General features: G+C 35.1%; 1 protein-coding gene across 4 annotated transcripts in view; it reads right to left on the bottom strand.

Moving 5' to 3' along the window:
* Positions 1 to 14,663, bottom strand: part of LOC136835334 (uncharacterized) — a 188,402-nt gene that overhangs the window by 49,580 nt on the left and 124,159 nt on the right. For 2 of the 4 annotated variants that reach the window (XM_067098695.1, XM_067098696.1), the window contains exon 3: positions 4,295 to 4,381. The exons of the other annotated variants lie outside the window; for them this stretch is intronic. In XM_067098695.1, coding sequence (XP_066954796.1) covers positions 4,295 to 4,381 — 87 coding nt within the window. The remainder of the gene's footprint in view (positions 1 to 4,294; positions 4,382 to 14,663) is intronic. 4 annotated transcript variants of the gene reach the window in all.

The following is a 14,663-nucleotide window of genomic DNA, read 5'->3' as shown; positions in this document are numbered from 1 at the left end:
ACTGGACCTCTTAAAATTCGCTTTCATGAGCTCTGGTTTAAATCCTTTCGTTTTGTCAATGATTAACAAGACTCAGAATTCTGTCTAGTGAAAAATGCCTCAGTTCACTTTTCTTTTCTTGGCTTGGGTCCTTTCTTAAGAATGTTAACCCTAGGTTAACTTCTTTTGATGAACAACTGGATTAACTTGAATTCTCTTCTTTTTTTTGTGATCAGTGACTGTGGTTTGAGTCCTTTGTCTTCTTCTCCTGATCTAGGTTTGTTCTTTTACATCTCATGGCTAACATCTTATGGTTAATAATCTTGCGTCCCTTCCTCGTGACAAATGAGGCCAGTTTCGGTTCATCTCTCGTGATTAAGGGCACTAATGCGACTACTTTTGGGATTGATATGTTTGGTTGATTTAATGCTGTTGGAAAATAAGTGCGGTTTCGACTGATTCCTTTTTCATGATTTCGAACACTTGCAGGCCTCAGGCCAAATGAATAATGGACCGCAAGTCCATAATTTTCTTGGTTCCGTAAGGGGGGTAGTGTCGTCAGTGCACCTCATGCAGTTCAATGTAGGCAATACTTGAAGTTAATTGCAGAGTCCCTTCGGCCCCTAGCTACAGCCTCCTTAATTCCTTTTACTGTAACTCCGTTTATAGTCTCGTTCTTCCACCTTTCTCCTAATAACCGTTTCATAGTGCAACTGCGAGGTTTTCCTCCTGTTACACCTTTCAAACCTTTTTACCGTCAATTTGCGTTTCAGCGCCGAATGAGCCTCATAGGTCCGAGCGACTGGCCTTGGGCCTAAATTCTAAATTCTCCCATCACTTTCTTGGCAGTCTGGGATTACAGAAGTTAGGGGCCTCTCACGGGAACGGGTATGATTGGAGCTGGTTGGGATCTTTATCTATCCGTAATTGTTTCTGTTGGCTAACTTGCATTTTTCTTTCCTCAAAAAGAAGTTTTTATTTTAATGGACGCGGGAATTCTTATTACTTAGAATGACATACAATTTCCTTACCATGTGCGTTTAATTTTTTTTACATATGATGTCAAGGTCTTGAAAGTAATTTCTTAGTCCCTAATTGAATATTTAATTTTCGATGTGCAATAATAAGGCTGGATAAAGAAGGAATAAGAGCATTATTATGAATCCACAATGAAAAAATAGTTGTTTTTGTTTGGCTCACGAAAGTTCAAAACAAATTTTTGTTTGTGTTTATCATATGATACTTTCTCAAGGTCGAAAGCGATAAAAATTCAGCGACACCTTTGATAAATATCAAAACAAGGAAAGATGACCGCCCAATTACCTTCTAATGAACGGAAACTGGGAAACACATATTATACATTACAATTTTTTAACGTAAATATAAGTTTGCGTCTACAATATGCGATAATTTGCAAATCGACTATAATTTATTGCAGCTTTCATGGTAGCCTGGAATTTCAGGCTGTAGCGAGAAGGAAAATTTATATATAAACTGTTACATCGTCTTCATAATAATCATTATGAGTGTCATGAATAATTATTTTTTATCTGTTTGACAAATTTATATATCTATATATATATACATGTATATGTGTGTGCTTATGACAGAACACATAGAGAGGTACTGCGTAGGATGTTAGGTGTAGAGGATGAATTGCTGAAAGCGATTTAAAGTCATTAAGGAGGAGAAACGTGTTCTAGAATAAGCAAACGAGAGAGTTAATGTTTTTTATATAAAAGTGGGTCTGAGACAAGGGTATGCATTCTCTCGATGGCTGTTTAATATCCTGATGGATGGAGTGAAACAAGAAGTCACCAAATAGACAGCTGTGGGATTAGAAAATGGGCTGAGAATAGACTGTGTAATGGTTTCTGTTCGCAGATGATACAGTCCTGATTGAGGATGATGAGAAGCTGCATAACTTTGGTGAAAGAGTTTGAAAGTGTTCGCAAGAGGAGAAATCTGAGAGTAAAAGTGGGCAAGATTAAAATGAGAGGGTACATTGTCAAAGGGTGAGAGGAAACCAAGAATGGTGGAAGAATGAGAGATGTAGATTTATATAGGTTTTCATGAGAGAAAGTAACGGATGATGATTTTATAAGAGAAGAGGCAAATCACAGAATGAGTGAATAAAGGAAGACAGCAGGGAGTCCTTCACAGATAAGAAATAGACTTGGAGTGCCTAATGGCGATAACGCATGAAGGGATTACTGAACCAGCTCTCCGTGTTAGAAGTCACTATGTGTATTGAAAGCTAATAAATGAAAAAAGCTGAAGCGCCTGAGATGCACTGTTTGTACATAACACATGTAGCCTATGAAGGACAGAGAGGGCGAGAAATGCGGAGATGATCAGACGCAGCGACGATAAACATAGGTGAAAGGATGTACAGTAGATTTCGAGATGGTTTGGTCATGCAGGACGACAGGCTGGAGAAAAGAGTGAATAAATCATATGTTAATAAGGAGAACAAGAAGAAGACCTAGAAAGTGCTGGATAGATGGTGCGAAGCGATACTGGAAAGGAAAGATCATAATGTCCAGGAAGTCTGAGAGTGTGTGCAAAAGGTGCTAAATAATACAGTAAATACTTGGGGTTCGATGCACTAACGGTGAGTCTTCTATTTAGGTGTATGATTTTGGAATTAAATTATTAATGTGGCAGTGACTACAACTGAGATGGATACTAGGATCTGCTGGTGCCAAGAAAAAGGACCCAGGGCCAGCACCCTCACCCCTAAAGACTTGCTGAGAAACTGCATGGTTGCACCTTTCTCTTTCGGGAGTGAAAAGGCATATATTTGTGTATATGTGTTTGGGCGGTGTTCGTACATATGTTTACATGGACAGTGTAAGAAGTGAAGTTTAATTTGAAAGGGAAATGATATCGGAAGGCTTTTCAAGTAAAGAGAAAGTAACTTTCGGGAAAAGGAAACGTGTTTCGAGATACCTGTTGATATACTCATGGACTTCGATGATTGATGAAACGTACCTTTATCGTGTTCTAGTTTTTTACTCCGCAACAGTGACTCCATTTTTATTATTAGACTCAATTCTCACAACCACTTGGAAAAATCAGTACGGCTCTTTGTCAAGGATTCATTATCGAGGGTCATCTGGCTTGGTAGTTATTTCTATATTGATAATTTATTCATACTGCAAACTTTTTACGCACTTTTAATTGCCTGTCGTTTTAATCTTTAAAGAAATTTTCCAAATACATCACAGTCTCAGCTGTTTGGTTTACTAAAGAACTGTGTGCGTCACATAATCATATTGATAAGAACATTGAAAACTTTATTATTATTATTATTATTATTATTATTATTATTATTATTATTATTATTATTATTATTATTATTACTAAAGCATTCAAATGAATTGTATCTCATTTTCAGATATTTCAAAGGACTTATTGAAACATTAAAAACTCGTTCTTTCATGAGTTCCCAAGACCATATTGTTTGCAATAGCTAGATTTGAACGAGTGCTGTCAAGGCTTAAAAAAACAAGGAAAAATTATACAAAATAATTACAGAATGAAGGAAAACGATATAAAAATGTAGAAAAAACGAACAAAATCAGTGGTCTTAAGCAACCAGTTAACTAAACGTTGAGACTTTTAGGACTTAAAGGAGTCTTCAAAAATAATCAGGTAAGTTGAAAGCGAATTAGTTATTTAAACTTAAGAGTGTCATTTTCTATTTCTGTTTGCATTTTCCCTTAGTTATCGAATTTGTGCTGCACAATAATGCCAACTATTCTTTGCCTCTCTGGTTATGGCTTCGATCATGTGTGTATACACACACACACATATATATATATAATATATATATATATATACATATATATATATATATATATATATATATATATATATATATATATATATATATATATATATATATATATATATACACATTACTGTTGCTGTTGATTTTACTGATTACATAAATATTATATTTACTCGCTTTACTAATATAGATTTTATTATTATTATTATTATTATTATTATTATTATTATTATTATTATTATTATTATTATTATTATTAAATAATCTTCTAGACTCACTGCTGAGGCCTGTCTATTTATCTATGTAATCAGCTTTATCTTTTGTGTTTAGAGCGCTCTCTCGGTTCAGGAGATAAGATAATAAAAGTCACATTAAAATCACAGTGAGTTTTGCAGATATCAAGTATATCAAACCATCAAAGCCATTTTGTACTTTTGTACAAACAAAATTTCCACGATTCTGGATATTTTTCTGAGAATACCACTATTTAGTAAAGAAGGAACCAAAGAGGGCACTTACGACTGTTATCAGACTCGATAGAAGAAGACAAGACGTACAGTATCGGGCATCGTAGGTCAGTGGCCTTCCATAAAGACTTCGAAAAACCTGTAGGGGTGGATGAGCGCGTATGAGGAAGATTACGGAATAATGTCAATACCCAACACACGCTCGCTCACACACATACACACACACACACACACAAAACACAGAGAGAGAGAGAGAGAGAGAGAGAGAGAGAGAGAGAGAGAGAGAGAGAGAGAGAGAGAGAGAGAGAATATTAGTTCAGTACTAAAAAGAGAACAAAATGCAACGGCAAGAAAAATTTAAGGAACTCGGTGCCATAGTGAGCGCACATTGTGTAATACAATCCAACACGGCCTTCGCTTCGTTGAGCAAAGCTCCATAGGAGAAAATGACCATATGTAAGATAAAAAAAAAGAAAACCAGCGGAAATCAGCAAGGTAATATGCAGATGAAAATAGCAAATGAATAATGTAAACCAACTAACAGTCAAATACATTAATGCAATCACAGCAAAAGAGGAATGGGCAAGATAATTTAGGCAATGGAAGATGGGCCACAAAAGTGGCAATGTAACTACGCACCACGTCCATGCACATCCACATCCTTAACACTAGTTATTGCGACACCAATGTACATGTCTCAATCAAGCATTCTTTTACAGCAGATGGACAATGATGACATCATCCCTGAAGATAAATGAAGCCAAACGAGCTACCCTTCGTTTCCTAGCAGCATCGGAGGATATGTAAAAGAAACATTGGGGTTGAAATCTCCACCAGGATTAGTTACATTTAGAAGTCTGAAGCGGGATCACGGCACGTAATCGGCTAAAAAAAAAACCTTCATGTTTCCTGAATTCAGCTTCCTACCCTTCATGAATACACCGCTAATAACCGACCGTTTCAGTCTAAGTCTTAGCTTAGAATACCTGCCAGTTATTTTACCTTAAGGGATCGAAATGGGGCATAACCTGCATATTATACCGTTTTTCAAAAATTCACGTCACTATCAAAGACAAGAAAATTATGACCGGTTTGCCACTTCCTCCAGGCTTTAGCCCGATTCTTTTGCCATTTGTCTTTCTTTCATTTCCAAAGATAAGGTGACAAAATTAGGGCTTCAGGCTGTCCCTTCCACCGGGCAGTCGCATTGTAATAGTACATTATGTCGACTTTTCTTGTCTATATAATTTTTGAGAGGAGCGTTAAGACTTACTAGCTAAGGCTATCCACTACCTGAGTTCTTATGAATATATATATATATATATATATATATATATATATATATATATACATGTAATAATGGATATATATATACATAATATATATATATCTTGGGGTAATTTACCCTTCATTCCTGATTTGACATAAGTTACATTTGCAGTTTACTGTATAATATATATATATATATATATATATATATATATATATATATATATATATATATATATATTTATTTATGTATATATATATATATATATATATATATATATATATATATATATATATATATATATATATATATATAAATATGCATTCATATAGAAAAACCAGGATTATCGTGACAACTATGTTTGGCTTCCAGAGAAAGGTTAAACAGAAAACTGGTAAAACAAATTAAGTACGCTAAAATACAGACGACCCATACCAAACACACGCACACACACACACACACACACACATATATATATATATATATATATATATATATATATATATATATATATATATATATATATTACACACATACTCGTATATATAAATGCTATCTTTTCATATATTTATATTTAAATTCCAAAATACCCGTCGTCATAATTTAACTCGCGAAAATATTTGGTACTTCAGCAGAGATGATTGACTGATAAGTAATGGGGCGTACCAACGCCTACGGTCATCGACGCCACAGTGAAGATGAAAGCAGCTTATTCATGTCTAGAAATGTATTGACTGGGCGATGTTTTGATTTGCAAATTAAATCATAATTTCCCATTATTACAGTAGGTAGATTTAGCAACAATGAGGCCAGAAAGAACAAAGGGGCAAAACAACCGTTTCACTGAAATCGTGTTGCGAAAGAGATTTCGTATTTCGCATAGTAAAGTTGAAGATTATTCCTTTTCGAAACAAGAAAATGAAGGAAACAAATTGGACTGGCCACAGATGAGTACCCTAAAGGCAACCGCTTGTTGCACACCTGGGGCCATGGGAGTGATGGATATAGAACCTTGGCTATCATTATCGTATACAGACAGCCTAATGGCCCTCATCATTATCTACAATCGTTACGAAACGCAGCTGCAATTACCTGTGATACTCAGTGTCATTTTCTAAAGTGTGTTGATGCTTCCGAGGATATTTTACATCGGCTTTCGTTTGTATGATGGGCGGAAATCATACTGTCTGGTACTTAATTCACTTGCATTTAGACCATTCGCGTTTGGTCATTCCGTCATTTGGAGTGGTGCGGTCAATGAAAGGTTATTTCACTGTTTCACAAGTCTCTCGGTCTTTGGATTTTGGAATGGCTTTATAGGAGGAACTACTGTGACCTTTTGGTTACGGTTCATGGAAGGCGACATCCAAAAAATGGTTCGCATTGAAGGAAAATCACCTTCACACTGAAGAGAATTTGAGCGCCGTTCGAAGTTCTTGCTTTATCATTATTTCATGTCAGTCGGAAAAAAAATCATAGCATCACCGAAAACTTTTTTTTATAATTTAATTTTTTTTTGGGGGGGGGGGGCAAAACCACGGAATTATTAAAGCCGAAATGAGGTAAAATATGAAAAATAGGCCTTGATGCATGACATGAAAATAAATTTGAAACGTCACAATCCATCCAGGGGCCCTCAGTGGGAAACTTAACACTGCCGTGCTCTTTTTGCTTCACGCTTAACGGACACTCTACCCGCAAGGGACTTTTAAGAAAAACTTGCGTCTTCACGTCGGAAGTTACCTACAAATGGAATCTTACCTCATTCGGAAACTGGAGCAGAAAGACAAACGCGCACGGAAGGAAGCGTGTCAAAAGCAGACACGAATTCTTGGTTATTTGAATGATAGAAAGGTGACGAGTGCTTTTTAAAGTAGGGTTTGTTTATAATGTTTTCACTTCTTTGAATTACTCTCCATCTTTTGACCATAACTTTCTCCTCAATATTTTAGATTAAAGCGTAGATATTTTTTTCATCGACATGCTTTTTCGAAACTCACGCAACGTATAGCTTCAGTAGGGGTAATCTTCCCATATATCTAAAAATCTGTAAATGAGATCATAACTCTAGAAGCGCTTTACCATGAAAGTCTAGACATTCATGTGTATGATCGTATACTGTGTCCGATAAATATGGCCTAATTTATAGTAATTTTAATTATTTTTCCTTTCTCTCAATATCTCTCGTGCCAAACTTTTTTGGCATACTGGTAAATTGTATTTGTTAGATAATCTGATGGACAAACAGTGCAGCTCATTTGTTATAAACACAAAATTTTTTAATACCTGTACCCTTTAATTTTCTTAAATATCCTCTATGTATGCATGTATGTATTTATGTATGTATGAGTTTCAGTATAAAGCAATAGCTATTTGCGACTTTCTTCCGCGTAGCAGCGTCTCCGTTCTTTTAGCCTTTGGGTCTGCGGGTCTTTCCAAGCGTTTCCGCTTTGAGTTTATTTCCTACGACACGTGTAATTTTGATTCATTATTTTTCAAATTACTATTCGGCTTGTATCACTACAAACCGTATGCTGATTTATCAAAATACTACTCTGTTTCAGATGTCTCAATCCTGAGGTCTGAAAGTGCTGGTTTTCATGGTGCTGCAAGTGTGTTGTGATACGCCTTTTAGGAGGAAGTTGGTTGTATTTGTAATTTTCTGTGCCTCTGCCTTATCTATTCTTTTTCAATCGTTCTGTAGATATTTCTGTGACATTTGCTTATATGTCATATCACTGATTAGAGAATTAGAGAAATGGTATTCAAAGTAAACTCCGAAATTTCTTTTTAATTGTCTACAGCAATATCGTCGGATAAAAGCAATAATATTTAAAAATTAAGTAGTGAGGACTGATATTCACTCTGAATACGACGAAGTTAACATTAGCGATAAGTTCAAAATGCAAGTGTTTTACGTGTTTCTGACGTACTCGCTTATTCTAGATTAATGAATGTTGATTAAAAGTGTAGTATACTTTGCTTCCTGAATAATCCGTTTCCCCTAATCAACACCTCTCTGTTGTAACTTCCCTTCCTCTAAAACTTTACTTTGCTTCCTGAATAATCCGTTTCCCCTAATCAACACCTCTCGGTTTTAACTTCCCTCCCTCTCAAAACTTCTGAGTTATACAGTATATACTGTACATCCTTTGCATTAACCTATCTTCCTCTCTTTTCTCCATATGATCAAACTACCTTCAATCTTTTCAACCTCTTTTGCATCTTCGCATTTTCTCTACTCTTCACACAATTCCTACGAGTCTTACCCATTGTATAATAAGCAGACAATTTATCTCAATAACATCCACAGTTTTTCTTTCATTTGAATTCAGCACGAACACTTTCACTTCCCTCATGAAGATTTTTTCTGGTGCCTTCTTTTTGCAAGTACTCCGTGATTCCCCTCTCCTCTACCGTTGTCATTATCTACTACATTTATTGCCAAACTAAACCAAACAATTTTATTCCTCTACGATTTATATCAATTGTCACTGCTCCAGTGTCCTGGCTAAATTTTTTTATCGTAATCTTACTCTTGCCAATATCAAATTCAACTTATCATCTTATTAATACTTTGAAATCTCGTTCATTAGTCTTTGCAGTTTATCAAGATGACCAAGTGCATGTATTATTAGAAAATATCAGCCACTCCACTCTCCATTTACACCACTTTTCTCATTCCATCACTTGTACCGTCATTTTCAATCCTTTACTTGAGTTCTTTAATCACTGCTTCCAGTAAAAATATTGAACTGTTATGGAGAGACTCTTTTCTACATTATATGGGTTCAAAAGCTCTCCTTGCTGTATCTTTCCAATCAATTGTAAGCTATTTCTAGGTTCATGGATGCCAGTAATTAGATAGTAAACAGTCTATCTGTAGATCTTTTTCTAAACTCATGTTGCTCTTTCCTTATTAATCATTTAGTTATATACCCTGCTTACGAAAAACCTTAACATTCAAGTATGCCTAGTAATGTGGACCTTTCATAATTCTTGCAGTTACACCTGTCAACTTCCTTCTGATAAAAAGATAAACATCCCTCTCACCCATTCGTTCGCAAAAGGAATACATATACATGTCGCTACCCGATTTTATCTCCTTAAATTAAAATTCTTGTATGTTTGCAAACAAGTGCTAATTTACGTTTTCCGGTTCCTGATCTGGTATAAAGAATATAAATTTTGACCAAATTTTCATCGGGATGGAGACCATTTAAGTTCTCAGTTCCGTTATTTTCACACAAAGGGCACTTTATTTTCTCTCGAGTTTTATCGCCAATTCGAATGCAATTTTGATAGGATTCCAGGACAATTCCTTTTATATTCCAGGTATATCATGAACTGGCTTAATGTTGCTCTATTTGCGATGAGACTTCCACATTTGCCTTGTCCCATTTACAGACAGATATTTACTGAGGCCTGAATTTATTTTTGATATAAATCAAGCTACCGTACTGGTGAATTAGAAAAATGTATTCTTTCTAAGAAAGGGAAAAGGCTAGGACATTACTTATTGCTTTTACAAGTAATCTGCTCTCTACAGACTTAACAAATTGTTATTTCTATCAAAAGCCTCACTGCAGTCATAGCTGGGAGAGCAGATTGGTACAAAACCAAGAACCCCAACTCAGAAAGGAACCCGGAACAGAAAGGGAAATAAAGAATTAAAGAACAAGCTATAAGAGAAAAAAGAAATAACATAAATGTATACCAAGGTCAGACTAAAACAAATAAACGTTAACTGAGACTTATGTCTGCCTGCTCAACAAAAATATATTTGTATCAAGTTCGAGGTTCTAAAATTACAGGATTGCGAAGGTCAGTCCACAATCTGGTCCCAACAAGAGTAAAACTTCTACAAAAGCTGTGTGGTATAGAACCTCAGCGGAAAAGACAAGACTGCTAGAGTTTACTACACATCCAGTACTGCGTGGTGGGTGATGTAGTTTCAGAAGACCTGAATGCATAAACTGATGAAAATTATGAAACATCTTACACAGCATGCACAATGAGGTAGCTTAATGACGGGGCCAGAGATTAACAGGGATCCAGTTTTTGTCCAACAATTTAAAATGAGAGCGAGCTGCTGAGGACCAAAAGCTGAAACAATATTCAAACATGGAAAATAAAAGACTTGAAACGTTCAGTCACGATAAACAGGTCTCCATACTTTTTGCGAGACTTTCTCAGTGTACATAATGCTGTGTGAATCAGTTTCAAAATTAACTCGTTTAAAATTATAATACGCATACTACCCACCTAACTGGCGATCAGTTTCACTATTTTATTTTACCATCGACGATGCTCAGGATTCTTGAGTCTGAAAAACCGATAAAAAACATTGTACACTTTCAATCTTTGCTCCTGGACTGTTAGTATTTCCAAAGACTATCTTTAAAAACTTTTATGTTCTGTCTTACCTTCTTTGAATATATGTAAACATCTCGTGCTTGCATTAATGCGCTTGCATCACCTTTAATGCCCTCTTTTGCGTGAGATATACGCAAGAAAAAAAACTGATATTATTACACATCTCGGTAACATCATGCAATAATGCTTCTTCCATATACGTAATCTCAAAAGTTCGATTGCTGCGAACGTCAGACATATCTTCTGAAGAGAAAAGTAAAAGTGTCGAATGACGAGATCGTCTTTACGACTTGAATATCAAAAGCGTTGCGTCAATCTGAAGCCATGCACAACAAAACACTGGGTTTCTATTATATAGAACGTTGTTTACATGTCTCGAAGCCACTCGGGCGCGAAACTCTCGTGTCATCTTCGAAAGACTTCTAAAATTCCTCACCGCCTCTCATGCTATTTGGAGCTTCAGTGGTCTCTTATTTTAACGGCCTCTTCTGTCAAAAGAAAAGAAAAGAAAAAAAGAAGATATGGAAAGTTAAAGGTGATACTGTCTGTACGATGAAAGTATTCCTTTTTCGAGACACCAGACAGGGTGGAGAAAGGTGGAGTTTCTTGAATATATTTTCTCTACGTCATTTTGGTTCTCAGTTTTTCCTCATCTTTTTTCCTTTAAACATTGTCGCTGTTTTCAAAGCTCCCAATATTGTATTCGATATTACTGCTCTTGTATGTAAGGATGATGACTAGCAAAATTTAGCACACATGCTTCAGGTTTCAATAGCAAAAACAGCTAAGAAGTCCCGACGAAGGACGAGGCGTGTCGCTGAAGACAAGGCTGGTGTTCGAACTTGAGATCAGAGATCATCTGTGTAAAAAGAAAACAGGCGTAAATCACCCGATGCAAACACATATATACGAAAAGAGGAGAAGGAAAAGCAAACGAAGTACTAATATGTGGACAATGATTTGTTGTACAGCGTATTTCAAACTTCGAGACTAAAATACTCATGATTGCAGTTATTTCAGTAATTAGTTTTAGAATAGGTTATTTAAGCATACATGACTACGTGCATTTTGTTACTCATTAAATAGGATGTCTAGTAAGTAGCAATATATGACACTATGTTCCGATGAAGACGAGCCATTTTTTTTTTCAAAGAAATGGCCGTATCGCTCAGCTTTTAATTACACGAAGGTTCCTGTCAACTTCAAGTACAGCGTTTTGCAAGTTAATTGTTGTGTATTTACAGGCGGTTCACCGCGAAGGAGCTCTTGCTAATCGCTGCTCGAAGGAATGTACTGCTAAGGCTGATGATGTGTCACCGCATTTCCCATTTAGCGAACTCCAATATTCGATTTTTTCTGTTGTTGTCGTCTCGTTGTGGATGTTGTTATTGAAACTTCAAATGAACGCGAGCCTCTCCAGAAAGGTTTAAAAGGTTTCTTTGGTCATCCATGTAACCAAAATGGAAATGTGGGGTAACGTGATAGCTGCCTTTTTCTTTTTGTTTCTCTTCAACAAGAGATTAGTACAGTCTTCTTTCCTACTCTTGAGTTACCACACACATCGAGAAAAAAGAAAATTTATCAAATTATTATATTCATCGATTACAAAGGTTGAATACTGTATTGTGATAATAGCTAGGTTGTCCGTCTGCTGATGGTAATTAAGCACACACAAAACGCATATATGAACACACACACACACACACACATATATATATATATATATATATATATATATATATATATATATATATATATATATATATTGCAATATTATTTATTTATCATCGTCTGGTATTTTCCGACCACCTTAAATACTTTTAGAAGTATTTAAAATACATTTAAGAAATTAGGATACTAATAATTGGTTTTGTACGTAATGATTGCCTCTCTAAAGGTACTGTTATACTCTCCTGAAACCTAATTATTCGCGTTAAGTTTTCCTGCCTAACACGGCAAACTGTTGCTGCTTTCGCTGAATGACCAATGAAATGAATTAATACAAAAATATACTGTTACTTTTTCAGCGGCAAGGTAAAATATAACTAAACAAGGCGCAGTTTACGATTTTGATGCTGAATGATAATCCCATTATGATTGTTAACTGACCCTTCTACCTCTATGCGTAAAACATACGTGTGTGTATATGTATGAGTATATTATATATATATATATATATATATATATATATATATATATATATATATATATATATATATATATATATATATGCAAAAAGTTATAATGCATATAACTTTAGAAGGGGTAGTTAATAATAATAATGGGGATTACCTATTAACATATATATATATATATATATATATATATATATATATATATATATATATATATATATGTATATGTATAATATGCACACACACACACACACACACACACATATATATATATATATATATATATATATATATATATATATATATATATATATATATATATATATATATATATATATATATATATATATATATAATCTGCACTGGTAATTTTCGCGCATTATAGATTCACAAGCTTCAGTAGGAATTTTTACAGGATAGCTTCCATACAGATAGCTTGTATAAGAGTGTACGATAAACGCACCTATGTTAGTGCATTTAGCTATTGTGATTGAGGGAAAAAATATGAAAACTTCTAAGAAAATCTTTTGGCGTATTTGTAAACATATCAAATATTCTGGCATTTCGCTTACATCTGATTAAACAAACATATTCTAAAAAACAAGCAACTATATGATATTAACGTATTTAACTAAAGTTCTAGAATATTATTATACCTAGACTTCACTCATTGCCATGACTGTAACGAAGAAAATGGTATTGGGGGACTTCAAAAACATCACCACAATTAAATATTTTGACACTACTACTGAACTATGACACTCACACATACATATGTATCTTGTTTCTAAGATTTTCCTTCAACAGAAAATCACTGATCTACTGTAGATGCAACGGAAACTGCAAATTTTAGTAAATAACTTTCCAATACTGATTGAGAAAGCGTTTTTCTTCCCATTTTATTTTAGATTTTGTAAGATTCAACCGTGTATAATAATGGCTGATTAGAGTGTCATTTTACTTAGTGTAGTGTCCCTCTTTCTCTCTCTCATGCAGCAGTGGTGAGCGGACTCATTTACGAGCTGACTGTCCCATATACAGTTTTCGGACCAGACGAGGAGGGAAGGATTGGCCCGTTCCCTGAAATCCAATATTTCCTCACTGACCTAAGCAGTGAAATAGGTACCTAGTTGTCAGTCGACTATTGTGCGTCGGCGATAGGAGCACATAGAAAAAGAGGAGCGAGAAAAAGCACCAGATGTTGAATATCCACTGCTCCTTCAAAATGTACACCGTTCAAAATGGGGAGGGCCTCGACTAGGGAATCTCACCTACTGGGGGGCAGTTCAAACATTCCTCTCTCTCTCTCTCTCATCTCCTCTCTCTCTCTCTCTCTCTCTCTCTCTCTCTCTCCTTTAGGGGGTTTCACAGCATAAACATCATTCAAACATGCGTATGGATGTAAATGGTTCTTTACCACACACCCCCACACATATACATACATACAAACATTCATACATACATCTATACATATACACATACATACGATACTGTACATAACATATATATATATATATATATATATATATATATATATATATATATATATATATATATATATATATACACGTGTCCTTGACTGACACACACTTGTACAAATTCCATGCTGTCTACATAAATTTATGTATTGCGGGTTATGC

Source organism: Macrobrachium rosenbergii, chromosome 55 (genome assembly GCF_040412425.1).
Source record: "Macrobrachium rosenbergii isolate ZJJX-2024 chromosome 55, ASM4041242v1, whole genome shotgun sequence".
NCBI classification, from domain to species: domain Eukaryota; kingdom Metazoa; phylum Arthropoda; class Malacostraca; order Decapoda; family Palaemonidae; genus Macrobrachium; species Macrobrachium rosenbergii.
The sequence above is the reverse complement of the archived record's forward strand: the minus strand, read 5'-3'. Positions and strand labels throughout refer to the sequence as shown.